The following is a 16,141-nucleotide window of genomic DNA, read 5'->3' as shown; positions in this document are numbered from 1 at the left end:
GGTGTACCTTTAGTAACAACGTGATTCTTTACATGTGAGGCTTCGATTGTTGTTTTGATGAAAAAATTACCATTTTTGCCCAATAATCTGTTAATGCAACACATGCAAAGTGACCTAAAACAAACATGCACATTTCTCTGTGCAGGAGTAGTTTCATTAAAATATATATTTGTTTTAATATTTGTGGGTTTTTGTCAAGCCATTGCTTTCCAAGCTAGAACAGTGACTTCTGTTTGTTTTTTTGTTTAATATAAGCTTTAAATGCGTGCTTATAAGTGAGAGCCCTTTCTAACAGCTGGAGATGTGCTATTCCTTTAAACACAAGTCAGCTTACACAAGTCAGTTTTTGTGTAAATGTTTAAATAGGTTGGTTATGTCTAATTATTTACAAATGAAGGAACTGCTCTGGAGTGATTACTGCTCTCTGTTAAACACACTCAGTGAATCATATTAAGTTCATCTTGAAACCAGGTCCTTTTTTTCAAGTCCTCACCTTCAGCCTCCAACAACATATGGACTCCATGACATCACTACACCGGCGGCTTGCTGGAAATCCACATATACTTTACTTCTCACACACACACACACGTCCAGCTGGTCTCCGGCACGTTTTCTCCATTGATAAAAACGTTGTGCTTAACTGACATTTTTCCGCTCCTTATGAGTTAAGTGTGTGAATATGTGTGTATGATTCACTTCACTTGACATTTTCAAGCATTGTACAGTTGTGATCTTAGTCTTTTTTTCATAGACCATCTGTTTCCAAACTGCAAAAATGAATGCTGAAAGCCCACCAGCTGGAAGTGAAATGTAAACAGCATGCAGGAGAAGCGATTGAAGCTGATGTCTGTCTTTTATTCACGCAGCCAGGTGGCTGAGTGACCCCGCCCGCATCCTTGGCCTCAGCGCCACTTGGGACCCTGAAGTCTACATGGATTGTATGACTTTTTTGAAGGCGTCTTAAATCAGTCATGATGTGGCTGTAGTGCTGACTCCTTATTCATTAAATATGTACAGGAGCAATAATTTGCCATTCATCATATATCTTTCCACAGAGCACTACAGCCCTTAAGATTGCAGTTGTTATTTCATGCTGAATTTCCTCTCAAGCTGTTTTTAAACCCATTCTGGTATTCGGTCTCATCCTGGCTCAACATGGCATTTCAACCCCTATGTGTATCTTTTATTTCAATGCCAACCTTAGATCTATTCGTCACTCAACGATGTTGAGTGATGGCAGATCAAATAAAAAACCTAGTTAAAAAAAGTTATTTACAGCAGCTTTCCTGACCTGCAGACATTTCAACAGGTCTAATTTATAGTTCAGGAAGAGTCATTTAGTGTAGAGTAATAATGAAGAAAACAGTCCTAGTCAAGGGGGAAGAGAGTAATCATTTGGATAGTTGCACATTACAAGTCATGGTAGTACGCACTTTTTTGGCCCTTTTACCAGAAAGAACTGAATGCATATTGGTTCCACATAAATGAAAAACGTATTCCAGGGACAAATCTGAATTCTCTAACATTGCCAATGTACACTCTAAATTCATTCCTGGAAGCCCAGGGGAAAGAATGTAGGCCTGAAGATATACTGTAATTACATCAAGGTTTCCATGGCGCCTTCTTCTCACAGTATTCAGTATGCCATTTACAGCTTTCCACTCATATGAAAATAGGGAAATGTTTTTTTTTTTATGTTACAATTTGTTGTCGGGATAAATTAATTTGTGTAAAATATGAAACTACAGTATATCCAAACTAAAACTTATCATCTACTGCATCACATATTGTATATCAACACAAATGAGTTCCATCCATCAAAATGTGTAATAGTGATCAAATGATCACTGTGATGTAAGAGATGTCTTCAGCAAGTCTCGTGTCTCTGTAAGATGAAAATCACGTGCTGTCTGGTATGTAGAAAAAAAAACCTAAAACATTTGGTTTGATTTTGAAGAAGTAATCCCAGGGAAATAGTGGATCAAGTTTCTACCTTTTGAAGCTGTTTGAGGCAATTTGTTTTTTGGCTGTATTAAATAAATCAAATACCATTAGCATAACTAGTGTTGATGATTTGAGAGAACGATCAGATAAAGGTTTTAAAAGCTGCACTGTTTGAATGTCAGTGAAGAGGAACACACAGATATCACACTGGCAGACTATAGTTAGTGTTCGCACTTTCTCAGACTCAGAATCAGCTTTATTGGCCGTGAATGCACGCGCACAGATGGAAATTTGACTCCAGTCACATTTTGGCCCTTTGGTACGTACATTCACAGGAACGACTTGTAATTAAGTAACAATTGGTTTTCAAAACGTCAATGGTTCTGCAATAAAAGTAATGACATGCGGTTTTTCCACAGTGCTTTATTTTATCAACTATAAAACCTATAGTTGTTGGCATTAAAACCTCCTGCCAACATCCAGGCACCCGACCAGGTGAACAACCTCCCTTGACTACGTGACTCAATATTGTGAACTCAAATTACTGGCGTAAGAGGTCGTATAACTGGATTGACTCTCAGTGAGTCCTCAGCAGCTGCAGCTAACTCGGAGCCAGTGGCCCCCTGGAGGGAGCTTGGCTGTCCCAGTGAAAGAAGGAGGCAAGCGGCCTGGTGGGAAGAGGAGAACAAGGAAACCGAGAGGAGCAGACACAAGCTGCTACTTGTGTCACAGAAGGATTTCAATATTTTCTTCTGTACCTGTTAACACGAATAACAGGTTTTATGTGATGGATTGATACTGAAGCTTGAATCTTAAAACAGTGAGGATCAGTGCAGTTAGCGTGCACTGGCAAACAGGACACTAACCATGATCTGAATGTTTTGAAAATTAAATATCACGGTCTGATCAGAAAAAAAACGTTAGACATATATTATTGTGATCTATTTAGAACTAACTTTACTAAGATCATACTACACCAGTTTTTAAAACAGGTTTATATAAAGATAAGTCAATACAAAAAGTTCTTTGCTAATTATGTAATATGATTAACAGAAAAATGTATGTATTGTATCAAAACCCCAAATGCTCTTTGATTCTCAAAACGTCTCTCTTCCATATTGTAGGTCTTGGATTATACTAATGCTGTGGTAGGGTGTGGTGGGCACAGAGCGGGCCTTGAACCACGCTTCATTCACACAGGACAACGATGCCAAATACAGTCTTTCGTTCGGATTTCAAGGGAAGCTCCTGGTCAGGGACCAAGGGCTACGGTTTCCGGAAATCTGCCGAGAACTACGGAGAGCGTCACGCATGGTAGTGCAGACGATCCGACCCCAAGTGTGGGTGAGACAGGGGCTTAAATACTAAAGAAAGCAGGTGCGGCCGCAGGTGACAGTGAGTGGGCTGACGAGGCGTTGTGACTAACAGGTGCACTAAATGATCTGATTAGGCGTGTGAAACGAAGTGAGAGAAGCTGAACTGTGACAAATGCATTATCATACAATGTTGTAGTTTGTCAAAGTGACACAAATTGACTAGAAATGTACCAGGAGCAGAAGAACAATGTAGTGGAAGGCCCAAGTAAAGTATAGGTACACATTTTACTGTAGTAAAGCAGATGTACTGAATTATGGTCCACCTCTATAAATGGGTACAATGGTCGGATACCAAAGACAAGAAGAGAAACAAAATCAAATCACAACAAAACAATTACGTTGAAGTCCTGTATTTATGGGGCTAAAATCCTTCTCCGTTTTGGTGGATTTAGCATAATCATATTGAAAATAAAATGTTTGAAAAGTGACATATGAATATTGTCGTGCTTTTTTTTTTAAAAACATCCACACATTCTTGGTGATTAGCTTACTGGATGACTTGCCCTGATTGGAGACAGCCAAGATTGCTTTTAAATTAAATTAAATGCATCCGTTAGTAAGCACTGATCACTAATTGACCTTAGCATTAGTTTTCCGTTAGCTCCCGCACAACCGCGCATACGTGACTTGTTGTGATTCATTTCTTCAATGGCAGGCGATCAACTGGCACGGACTCGCATTCGACCTATCGGACACCGCTGCCGTACATAGTGTATTTTTTCTCTCTAACTTCAAAAGGCACTTTAGGTTAAGGCAACAAAACTTTTTAATTGTGTTCTGGAAAAGAGTGTGGTCGATGCTAACTTACTTGAATAAAAAGGAAAGAAATTAAATAAAGTAAATGTTTTGTTTCATGAGACACAAAAAGTGGTCTCCTAGATAAAGGTCCAGTGTTTGTTTGACCCTTCCACCTCACACCTGTACTACGTAGACGCTCTCACTTCTAATGATATATCGTTTGCAGAGTGTCTAATAATAATGCGGATCGGGTTTCATTCGAATCAGCACTTTGAGTTGGTGCCAGATACCTACGGGCCCAGCAACTGTATTTGACAGTTGGGAATGAGTACGAGTCGCTGCCTTTCAGCCGTTGCACAAAGAACCACCAGTGAAGGGGAGCGAAGGCCATTGGCGCGGAGCGATCTCTGTAGAATCCCATGACAGAAAATTAATTTCAAAATGCAAAATTCAACTTGCTCATTTTGTTCCATATTCTGCTGGAAAGGAGGAGAGATGTGTCCCTCAGATAACAGCTTTGTGGCGTCAGAACGGCTCTGCTCGCTTACAAACACATTTTGCTTTCCCACCCCACCCAGAACTTTAAAAGCCCAATGTTCCTCACGTCATCGTTTAATCTCTGCCTTATTACCAGGAGCTAACAGTGTATTAAGCGTCACCTTCAGAAATGTTAATGTCTAATGTCTCATCAAGTGTTGCACTATTTCAGATAACGAGGACCACGTGTTTAGCACTGGCTAATATGAAAGAGACTAACATGGGACAACACATGCTCGTTTGGCTTTGGCCTTTTCCTGTCCAACCTGTTTGTAGACAAGAGACACCCAAATGTGCTGACTCTCACTTTACGAACGCCATCCTTTCCTAATGGCTTGGGACGCATAGAGCTGCTGTGTGTTAAAATGAATCGTACCACCCATCCAAGGGCTGGAAGCTCAGGCTGCAGAGAACCAGCTGTGAATGCGCTCATGGCCCTGAGACTTGGCCCTGACACAACAGAAAGAGTCTCTGGGTGGGACTCCTCTGAGTCACAAGACATCCAATATATTTCTATACAGGCTAGTACATTCTGTACTCTGTAAACTGCATGTATAATGAATATCCAATTTTAAGATATATGCAAAATTTGTACCAGGCTCTTAACATGAGAAGATTTTTACAGAGAGACACACTAGCAACAACTTTGCCAATACTGGTAAAACTGTGTTGATGGACATGGAAATACTAATCTCCAAGGAAGCTTATTTTGTAACAAAGACTATACATTACTACATGTTATACGTTTATATATTGATAAACATCAATACTTTTGAATTAAATACATTTAGGTTTGGTAGAATATTTGGTGCATTGATTGAAGCCAAATGCAATGAAAAATAGACAGACATTTCAAGTTGGTACATAAAGCTTGTCTTTCTGTATTTATAATCATATCCTTAAAAGGTGTCAAGCTGTCAAATTTTGTGACACCAATTATCCTGAAATTCAACATTTGTAATATGTTGTGAAGAAATCTTTAGAGTTTATAAGCCAAGTGCCTGTTCGGAAAATCTGAATTTCAATTATACAGGTAAAACATATACTTGAACTACATTCAAGAAGAACATGCCGTAGTTATCAAAATTCTACTTGGATGAGCAGGAGATGCAAACGGAGGCGGGATAAAAAAGGAAAGGAAAGACTGATCCATCCATCTAGCTGTTTGACCACCCAAATATTTGCAGTTTCGGATGTGGCTTAGACATCTGTTGATGGATTGGCAACACATGTTGCCACAGCCAAATAACACTTTGTTGGTCAAACTGGTTTATTTCACGGCTCCATCACGGCTGCAACAATAATATTGTTAACAGCAAAATTGCTACAGTTGTAGAACTACATTGTCTTTGACATTTTCAAAGTATCTCACAGATGCTGCCAGAGGTGTTTGCAGCTCTCACAGTGAAGTCATTGTGTGGATCAGAGTCAGAGTGTCCTCACATCTCTTTATAATGTCCCTCTATGCACTAGGGCACATATCCTTTTAAACAGTTCTTAGATCTCCAGGGGATTGGAGTTAAGGGCACAGAGGATGGGCCCAGGGTGAGCTTGGACTTTAGAATATACAACAGAGGCCCACCGTGTACGCTGTTGACATCTCTGCTAGGTTTGAAATATTGGCAGACTGGGCAGAGCAGAGAAACTGGGAGATAGAGAAAAAAGAAAAACAGCTTGATCTGTCCCATCTGTAATAACTGCTGAAGAGGTCCAGAAGAGCATCTGCAGCGTGTCGCACCACTCCCCGCCATTGCAATCTCTCAAAGTCCGTCCGGGCGGCTGAGAAAACGTTTAGGAGGGACCACACAGTCTCTCTCTGCTCACGGCTGGTCACAAATGTATGTCGCAGCTCTTCTGAGCTAAGAGCCACTCTGGTGTCTCTGCTCCTCTACGGCATCGGAAGGGATGAGAGAAACGTGCTGACACAATTCATACCATCTGCACAAGTGTGCAATCGTGGGGAGGGGGCACATCAGCAGACTTGGTTCTTAATTACAGATGTTTGTGAAGCCACTTCAACGATGTTGAATATAAAACAAATTAAACGTACGTAAAGAATAAATCGAAGGGCAAAGAAAGCAAAGAGGACAGTAATAATAATAAATATAAGGAGTCAAGGGGAAGGGGCTCAGGAACTTATGAACATTAGCTGTGATTTGTGTAATTGAAGATTTATTATGAGACCATAACCAGACATAAGAGTTAGAGTGAAAACATAACATGGTTGCAGTCATTGGACAAGTGATGTGAAATAATTTTATTTCAGGTTTAATTCAATGTCTCTAAATAGAAAACTTGTTTAATTATTGCGTGTATGGCATTTCTCAGAGGAATCTCTTTAATTCTCTCTAGAGCATGGTGATGGGCTGAGGGTTAAGGGGAGGGGTCTCAACCATGTAAGGCTACAATAAAAGGCACTTGCCTGGACCTGTGAGGAGTCTCAACTTTCCAATAGCACTACAGACGGCTGCTGCAAAGACTGACAGAAAGAGGAACAGCTAGATAAATGCAAATTAAAAACGAAGGAAAAGGTAGTTCAGGCTGACTTTTGTGCCTTTCAAGTTTTGTAATTTGAACTATTGTGGAAAATAGAGAAAATGACGAGTCTTCTGTGCATCACAATGATCTCCCTGACCCTGGCTGGCAGTGCATGCAGTCAGTTGTTGCCCTATCCATCAACACCAACAGGTAAGATTTGTGTCACAGTTGGATTTTAATTATGTTAGTGATTGTCTTGTTTGGCTGCCATTTATATGTCAGTGCGTGTGTGTTGATGTGCAAGAATCGTACCGTGCATGAATTAAAAAGAGTTGGAGGATGAGCCGCGTAATGGACCTGAGCAAATTGGTACCACATCTCGGGCATGTGTAACAAGAGGGTCTTTGTAGCAGCAGGTAACAGTGGCGTCTCTGGGGTAACATTCTTACACACACACACACACACATGCAGTGTGACGAACTAGTGCCTCACTGACTCCCTCCATAAAGACCACCACAGCAGGGACTAGCTGGTGAAAACTCCAAATCCCTCTGTCATTCATGCAGCAATGAATGAACCCCCACCGTTTAATACTTAGTACTCTTAAGTTGGCTCATAGGGGCCTCAATGGCTCAAACTGGGCTAATGGTGTTTGTGTCTTTATGAACGTAATACTGATTAGGGTGACAAAATAGTTTTCTGCCATTTTATCAGTTGTTTCCTCTTCAGACTGAAACAACAAAAAAACCTGTAGAAAGACTATTTGTTTATTATTATTCATTTATAGACCCCTGTACTCCATCGTTATGCGGCTACACTTCTAATTCAGACACACTGACATGTCCGCTGAAACTGTAGGTCGCGAAATACCAGCATAGATCTACTGACGTAAAACAAAACTTTAAAAAGTGTCAGCAGAAGGCTCTCATGTTTTATGAAGGACTTTTAATGTGCTTCCAGTAGCCGTGCTTGCTGACTCAGGAGATGTCAAATCATGAGTGGGTCGGCTGTCTCTCTTCCAAGACGAGAGGAAATGATCTGTCTCCGGGGAGAATAGTTTCAATCTGGCCGGAGATGAAGCTGTTTTAGTCAGACCTTGGATATGCTCCCAGAAAGCCAGTGATGTCACAAGTGTGTGTCTGCCTATGTGCCTATACACTAACTTGTACTTGTACGACCTCACTTTCTGTGGCCAGCTTAATCATCCAACCATATTTCCTTTTGGCCGTATGTAGTGTAGTCTCGCTGTTCACGGGGTGTTTCCCCTTCTCGGAGCTACTGAGTCACTGCGGCAATGGGAACTTTTGGGAATCCTCCATGGCAATAGGCAGCGTGAAAGTTAAGATCAATGACCCGCAGCTAAATGTATAGACATGCTGAACAGCAGCCAAATGACTGGGTCTTTCCCTGTGAGGTAATAGTCTGGTGTAACGCTCACTGTAGGTGTTGGTTACTGATGCCTGTTGCTAGGGCCAAATGCTTTGTGGGAAAATGGGCTCAGTTTAAAATGTGTCGATGCCAGGAAAAATTAAATGTCGATATTTTATAGTTTTGCCTTTGTGTTCATTCACAAATGACGCTGATGACCGTTTACTATAGATGTTTGCTAAGGATGTTTGTTTATCCGTGCGAGCGATGCACACCCCCACACTGTGTTTGTGCCTGCAAAGAGTTTATTGGAATTAGTGTGTAGGAGTTGGCCTCCCATGTTTGTCCCAGCTGTGCTTGTTAATTATTTCTCCATACTGATACCGGCAGGCCAGCAGCAGAGGAGGACAACACTGTGGGGTACTGCAAAGAATTTAATATCGGGCTGCTCTGTCAGAGGGTGGGGCACACACGAAACAAACGTCCCCTAAATGCTCTCTGATGAGGTCCATTCTTTCATAGACGACGGTTTGAACCCATCAAACATGTTGCTCAGTCATTAATGTAAATCACAACACATGTTAAGGTGTTCAACTGTTGTAGTTTTCTAATATGTAGGCCATTGAGTAGAGTTTAGCCACTGATGTATTGTTAATTTACAGTCAGTCAGGACCTTTACAAACAGATGAGTCAAAGTCCTTGCTATTAAAAACTTTAACACAGAGAGAGAGAGAGAGAGCGAGAGACATCCAGAGACTGCTGGGTTCATAAACTGGCAGTGGGTCTTGGCCGCAGCTGTCGTTTTTTTATTTTTTATGCACATGCATTCAATTACTTGCCGATTTCCAGCTCCACTCCAAAGATTTCAGTTTGAAAAAAAATATATATATTTTATATAATGTGACCATTTGGCACAACCTTTGACCTCAGAGAGCCTTGCATAAATAGGATGTGGGTTGAGCGTGACAAAGAACAGAAAGGCGTCCCTCTTTTCCTGAGACTCTACGTAAACACAACAAGCTGTTGCTTTATGAGTGTAGTGTGGCCCACATGGTCCCCCCGTGGGACAGGTCTGCTGGTAACTACAGGAGCAGGAAAGAGTGTGCAGTTACTTTGAACATGCTGGTCGTTCTTTCTGCAACTAATGTCTTGCAGGGATCCTCACAGTTGCAGCAGTAAGAGTTATTTATTGGTATTGTATGAGGTTAGTGTGAATACAGTAATTTATACAAAGCTTTTCTCTGCAAAACGTTGAACATTGGGATGTTCCATAAATCCCATCCTTCTGGCTCATATTTCAGGGTAACAAATCATATCCACTGTACAGAACATTGTTTCCATAGGACGCCTTTATTCTATCCAGAAATGTATAATATTTAAAAACGTTGTTAAAAGTCGGTTGGCAACCCATCTGTTGAGCCGGCGTTGATGTCATCATGGGCTTAGTCATTCAATCCCACAATCACCCTTCATAAAACTGCTACCTATGCAGCGAATTTATGAGGCATGGCGATGCTGTGAGTCATTTCTCACTGACAGAACTGGCATTGAGGACTCTTGACCAAACTGCTATAAACTCTGCTTTCAAAGACGCGAGTAAATATTGCCATTAGCACATAGGTTGTTTCCCAGCTCGTAAAATACCTTGCTTCTTGTTAACCAGCACGAGGCGAGTGAGGCTTCTGGGTGTGGTGAATGGCTAACTGAAGTAGTCTCTGGCACACAGGTTTGCAGTCTAATGAAAAAATGGATGGAAAACTGGCACAAGATTGTGAAGGGTAGATTAGGTCTGTCACGGGGTGCTTCTGCTAATTAAATCCTTCTGCAGGAGAGCTCAATACTAACGATCTGAGCAACACTGAACAAAGTTCAGACACTTTTTGGGGCAGTACAGGCACAGGGTGGAAAAGAAGTCATTGCAGTGGATTTATCATTGCAGACCGCAGCAAAGCCAGCGGCCTCTACGATTTCCTGTGTTGCCCATGTTGCAAATTGTATGTCAGGGCTCTAGTGTTGCCGCTCAAAAGGAGGCGCTTCAATTTGCTGGCATCCTTAGAAAGAAAAGAGAGACAGACTCATTTAGACACAATTCATTCATATTTGAGTTGTTGGGAAGAAAATAAACAATATATCAGTAGCAGAGCAAGGATTAGTTTTTAGTTTTGTAGTTTAAAACAACAGCGTTAGATTGATAACTTTGCCTGCAGACTACTTCAAATCAACATGCCAGTGTATATCCTCCTTTGTGTACTTACTATATTATCTTACAAGTCTCATGCGTGGCAGAGTCTGACTCCACTTAAGAGGTTGATTGTACACAAGTCTTTATCTGTAGTGGTGGGAGTCAGGGCAGGGGTTGTTTACAGCCATCCATCTGGTGCTTATTATTGCCTGGCATAGGTGGCTCCTTGCTGGTTTTGGGTCCTCTTAACTAAGCAAGCCCTGTGAGGTCTGATCACGGAGGTCAAGGAGATTGTGGGAACCCATAGTGAGAAACAAATTATGTGCCATTGTGAGTTAAAAGGGGGCAGAGAGGAGATGTATCAAAGTATCATGTCATCTGATTCACTTTCTGGGTATTCATTTGGTAGCAGACAAACAAAACAAAACACAGAGGGAGCAGGTTAAAGAATGTTACAGATTAAGATGACATTTTGTGGGTTTCAGGACTGAAAAAAGCTTTAAGAAGACTCAAGAGGACGATTGGCTCCAATGGCGAAAGACTGGCTGTTGCCAAATACTGTCCATTAAAACATACAGGATAGACCCAAACTCTTGTTGTCAAAGTGGTGCAAAAAAACGCATAGTGCATGTATGGCAAAGTATGACATGGAAAGGCTAATGGTCCCCAATTTATGGTGTTTTCATACTGACTCTATTAGTTCCACGCCAATCTAGTCAAGACAACCAATCGGGATTCAATCCATGGGATCAATAGCTCTAACTTAAATAAATCAGTGTACATCACATTCTCCATTGTAAATACAAGTAATACTGTAATGTAATGTAATATAAAAGTATCACAAGCCTATTCACCAAATCCTGACAATGTTCTATGATTCTTTTTTCTTTCTCTAGTCAATATCTTTGCAGCCGTAGGCACCGACGTCACCCTGCCCTGCCAGCTCCCATTGAAAGATGCCGAGGACTTTGAAAGCCTTGGTATGCGAATTAAATGGACCAAAGTGGCCAAAGATAAAGCCATGAATGAAGATGTGCTGCTTTCAATGGGATTCCACAAGAAGACCTACGGAAGCTTCCTCGACCGTGTGTATATGAACGACGACGATGATGCCTCCTTAACATTCAAAGATGTCTCCACTGATGACTCGGGCACATACCGTTGCGAGATCATCAATGGCTTTGAAGACTTTACGCAAGAGATACTCTTGAAAGTGCAAGGAAGTCTCGCCAAGGGTAAATCTTTTTTTTTTCATATCTATTTAGAAAATGAGTTAAGGTTTGAACCTTAAAATAAAAGTTACTATACCAGCTGTGAATCCATTAGAAGCTCTATCACGAGTAATTTTACTTGTCTTTTTTTATAAAAGTTAAACCAGCATGTATTTCATTAATTCTCATCAATGTTTCTTGGTAGTTATTGAAAACATCCACATTTCCTTTTCTTGTGGAAAAAGACGCAGGCAGCTTGCTCTGATTCATCCAAACTGCTGCACTGATTCCGCCATGATGACATTTGAATACTGTTCAACAAAAGTAAACAGATATCAGACTGACTCCTAATATTTTCATAAATCACAATATTGTATCTTTAAAGATGGAACCTTACATGATGAAACACTTAATCATTTAGTGTGTTTAAACCTGTCTGCAGACAAATATTACTGCGTTGACTTTGATACAGCTGTTAAAATGTGCACCAATCATGAAATACAGCTCACAATTAATGTACTGAGATGAAACGTGAAATAAGAAAAACTCTATGATGGGTAACTACGAGATCATTTCTGAAATCAAGTCTTGTAGCCTACATATTTCTCTTTCTTCGGATTCTTCTTTAAGTCATTATAACATTTTGTTGCATCCATAGTTGCGGCAGTCTGGAACTCTGTTCTGATATTTAGTGTACCGTAACTTAACACCTGGTTTGCATAAGACGATTGTTTATTCCGTGTAGAGGGGTCAACAGCAAACAAAAGTAATGAGGAAACAGGGTCTCAGTCCATATCATAAAACTAAGCACAGACTGCCTGTTAAAGTAATGCCATTTCATCTCCTCTGCCTCTCTCAGGCGCTGTGTTCCCGTACTTCCCCAGGGAGGGCCGCTACAACCTGAACTACGCCCAAGCTACCAAGGCCTGTCTGCATCAGAATGCTTCGGTCGCCAACTTAGATCAACTCCGTCAGGCCTGGAAGGACGGCCTGGACTGGTGCAATGCTGGCTGGCTGAGTGACGGCACAGTGCACTACCCCGTGGTCAGAGCCAGAGGGCCTTGTGGGGGTAACAGAGGGCCCGGCCTCATAAGCTATGGAACTCGCAACAAACAGAACAGCCTCTACGACGTCTTCTGTTTTGCTACTGCACTCAAGGGTGGGTAACTTTTAACTGTATATTAAAGTATTATTATTATTATTGAAACAGATGATCCATTGCAATTCATGGCCTGTTGGGTAGACAAACCTGTAAAAAGAATATGAAATATTCTCCCATCTGATTAAAATCTTTTTTCCTGACCATCTCTTTTGCTCTCTCTGCATACAGGACAATTCTACTGGCTGGTCCAGCCTGACAGACTGACCTTTGGCGAGGCTGTGCAGGCGTGCCTAAACGATGGGGCAGAGATAGCCAAGGTGGGTCACATCTACTCTGCCTGGAAGCTCCAAGGCTACGACCGCTGCGACGCTGGATGGTTGGCTGACGGAAGTGTCCGCTACCCCATCTCCAGGCCCCGCAAGAACTGCAGTCCCACAGAAGCAGCAGTGCGCTTCGTTGGGTTCCCAGATAGGATGCAAAAGTCTTATGGCGTCTACTGCTACAAAAAGTAGTCGAGGCTGTAGGTAGGAACAGGGAAGCCATAACCACCAAAGAGAAGCAAACACAACCATTACAATCCACCACACAGAAAATAGGGTTTGTAACTAGTATGAGCTCAATGCCTTAATGAAACTGTGATAACTGCTAAAGAAAAACTGTACATCGTACTTCCACAAGCAATGAAGGATAAATTTGTAGCCATGAAATGTATTTGTTTCTCACTCTAATCGATAAATGAATAAATTCAACACAAACTGTTAGAATATAGGAACCAGTGCTGTATCAGTGATTTGATAGAGAAGAGAACTTGATGGTTTTGAAACATCTAATTTGGGGTTTTGGGGTTAGGAGTATTCACACTCATATGGAGATAATTTTTAAACTTTAGAAAATGAATGTAATATATGAATATAGTATATTGATGGACTATCCATCAATCTCCAGCAATAGTTTCTGTAAGACCAACCCCCAGTTACACATACAGTTGTTGTTTTTTACATGTTTATCTTTTTTCTAAAGACAAAAACAGATTCTGTCTGATTTTTTTGTATAGTGTCGTTTTTTGTAAATACAAAAAGCAAGATTTCAGCGGGATAATGCAGAAGTACACATCTTACCCTTTTTTACTGAACACAACCTTTTACCAAGACATTCCCTGATTTTCAAAAAGTTAACAATTCCCTGCACTAGCTAGAACTACAACTAACAAATGCTAAAATTTGCTCCTTGACTGAGGAGACAGAGGTTATGGGCTCTTAGGCGCACTGTCATTAAACTGTGTCCAACGTCCATCTTTTGGACATGCAGAGCTGGAGCTCTAAAGGTTTTCCACAGCAAAATGATAGCGCCCCTTTTTAGGTACTAATATAATATTTTGTTTTACTTCTTCTAACCCCAGACACTGACTTATGATACTTACTGCATGTTAATCATATGGTCAAATTGTTTGTAAAAGAAAAAGCATCTCACACTTGCGCATATGTATACACACAAAAGGGTGAAGATGTTTTTGTGTCTTATCACCGTGAATCCTTTTCAACAAAGCAGATTGAAATAAAAATGTTACTTTTAAATCAATTTCTGTAACTATTCCTTTTTCCGCAATGAACATTTTTTGTTTCAACATCCTATGTTTGACAGACACTTTAATTAGTATTGTTAAAGCTGCCATTTTAGAGACCATGTAATTGACTTGAACCCATTATTGTGCTGAGACTCCTCTCGTTTACCTATTCTTTGGCATTTTTGTTTAATTCAGTACTGGGCTGCAAGTGCACGACTAAGTTGACCAAGGGAACAGCATCATACTTGTTGTGCAAATGCATGGGAATGGGGTCAGCTTGAAGAAGATGACAGCAGTTAAATGTAAATGTGAGGAGCCTTGGTGGGTTTCCTTTCAAAAACAAACGAAGAAAGCCTGTTAAATCCCAGAGAGAATTGGGCTGAGAGGGCCAGGTTTTTCCACCGATCACCCCTGAGACATCTGAGCCAATAACCATAATAATCTTGCTGTCAAGAGTGTGCAGCCACAATGAACCGACCAAGCAACCCAGATATATACAAACATTACATGCACTAAATCAATGTTATTACCTACAGAGCACTATTGTGATTCAAAAGAAATCCCTACCACTATGATTAGACTTCCGATGAGTTGAGTGAGTGCTTCTATGGAAGAAAATAAAGTATCTACCCTTCTCCCTGGTGTTCTGCTGACAGAGAGGCTTCTGGCTTAGTCTGATAGCACAACCTGCTGGTGGAAGCGCTGCACTACTTGCTCCACAGAAAAGAAGCACGATACGATGGTTTCTCAGACTCTTTTTAGGGAAGAAGGCTGTTGTGTTGAAAGAAGGCCTCATTAATTACAATAAAAACTGTATCTTTAATGATGTGAACATGTCTTTGATAAAGTAATGTGTAAAAAAAAGGGCTTCAATGAAAAAAATACAAAAAACCCAAAGTAGGACAGAACAAAATAAAAAAAAATCTTTGTTAATCCCTCCAACTACATTTAAAATGCACTCTTAATCAGAAGACAGAAACGGAGTCTCAGAAGAGCAGGTTTTCTGGCAGAGTATGCTAAAATTAGGTTTGCAATAATTGGAGGAAAAATCTAAGTGCCCTGGGTATTTGCAGTTTCCTCGCTCTTTCAAGCCCAAAAGAAAGACCATTGCCAAATGCTGATTGGCCAAGAGGGAAAAATGCAAGGTGGTCTCTACTCTTAATTCAAATTAATTGGAAAAAGGGCAATGACAGTACCCAGAGTGAGGGACAGCTACGACAGGACTGGGGTGGATTTAAGTTTTTTCCTTAATTTGTTAGGTCTCATACTATCAGCTGCCAGAGTTGTCATTAATTAAATAAGATAAACTTGTTTGGTTAATTACTTAATATCTTTTTATTTCCGTTTCGTAACTCGTCAAACATCTGTCCATTTGGTAGAACTACTGACTCTGAATGAACATCATCCCTATACACAATTTGTTTACTTTTTTTACGTGAAAAAAGAATCAGACATAAGCATTTAACCCGTACCTGTCATGCTTATGAACACTGAGTACTAAGAGGATCCCTTTCATTCAACTCCACTATTCCAATACTGAATCCTGTGAGTGACCCAATAGCACAGTACACAATAGGTAAACTATTTCGACTTGATAGGCAAACACAACAAAAATGTGGAGTAAAGTGAATTAATTATTAT

General features: G+C 40.7%; 1 protein-coding gene across 1 annotated transcript; it reads left to right on the top strand.

Annotated features, from left to right (window-relative positions):
* The first annotated feature begins 7,053 nt into the window (after nucleotides 1–7,053).
* Nucleotides 7,054–14,512, top strand: LOC119224399 (hyaluronan and proteoglycan link protein 1-like). Its single transcript, XM_037481306.2, has 4 exons — nucleotides 7,054–7,283; nucleotides 11,520–11,858; nucleotides 12,694–12,993; nucleotides 13,165–14,512. Exons 1-4 carry the CDS (start codon nucleotides 7,193–7,195, stop codon nucleotides 13,446–13,448), a joined length of 1,014 nt encoding a protein of 337 aa, XP_037337203.2. The 5' UTR covers nucleotides 7,054–7,192; the 3' UTR covers nucleotides 13,449–14,512.
* The last annotated feature ends 1,629 nt before the right edge of the window (nucleotides 14,513–16,141 follow it).

The sequence above is a fragment of the Pungitius pungitius genome, chromosome 5 (assembly GCF_949316345.1).
Source record: "Pungitius pungitius chromosome 5, fPunPun2.1, whole genome shotgun sequence".
Lineage (NCBI taxonomy): Eukaryota > Metazoa > Chordata > Actinopteri > Perciformes > Gasterosteidae > Pungitius > Pungitius pungitius.
Note: the sequence above shows the minus strand (reverse complement) of the source record. Positions and strands in the feature narration are given on the sequence as shown.

Bases quoted from the DNA above. Each gene is read 5' to 3' on its own strand.
- LOC119224399 (XM_037481306.2), top strand. From the start codon at position 7,193: ATGACGAGTCTTCTGTGCATCACAATGATCTCCCTGACCCTGGCTGGC. The intron at 7,284-11,519 runs GTAAGATTTGTG...TTCTTTCTCTAG, and splicing joins CTATCCATCAACACCAACAG to TCAATATCTTTGCAGCCGTA. The intron at 12,994-13,164 runs GTGGGTAACTTT...CTCTGCATACAG, and splicing joins TTTTGCTACTGCACTCAAGG to GACAATTCTACTGGCTGGTC.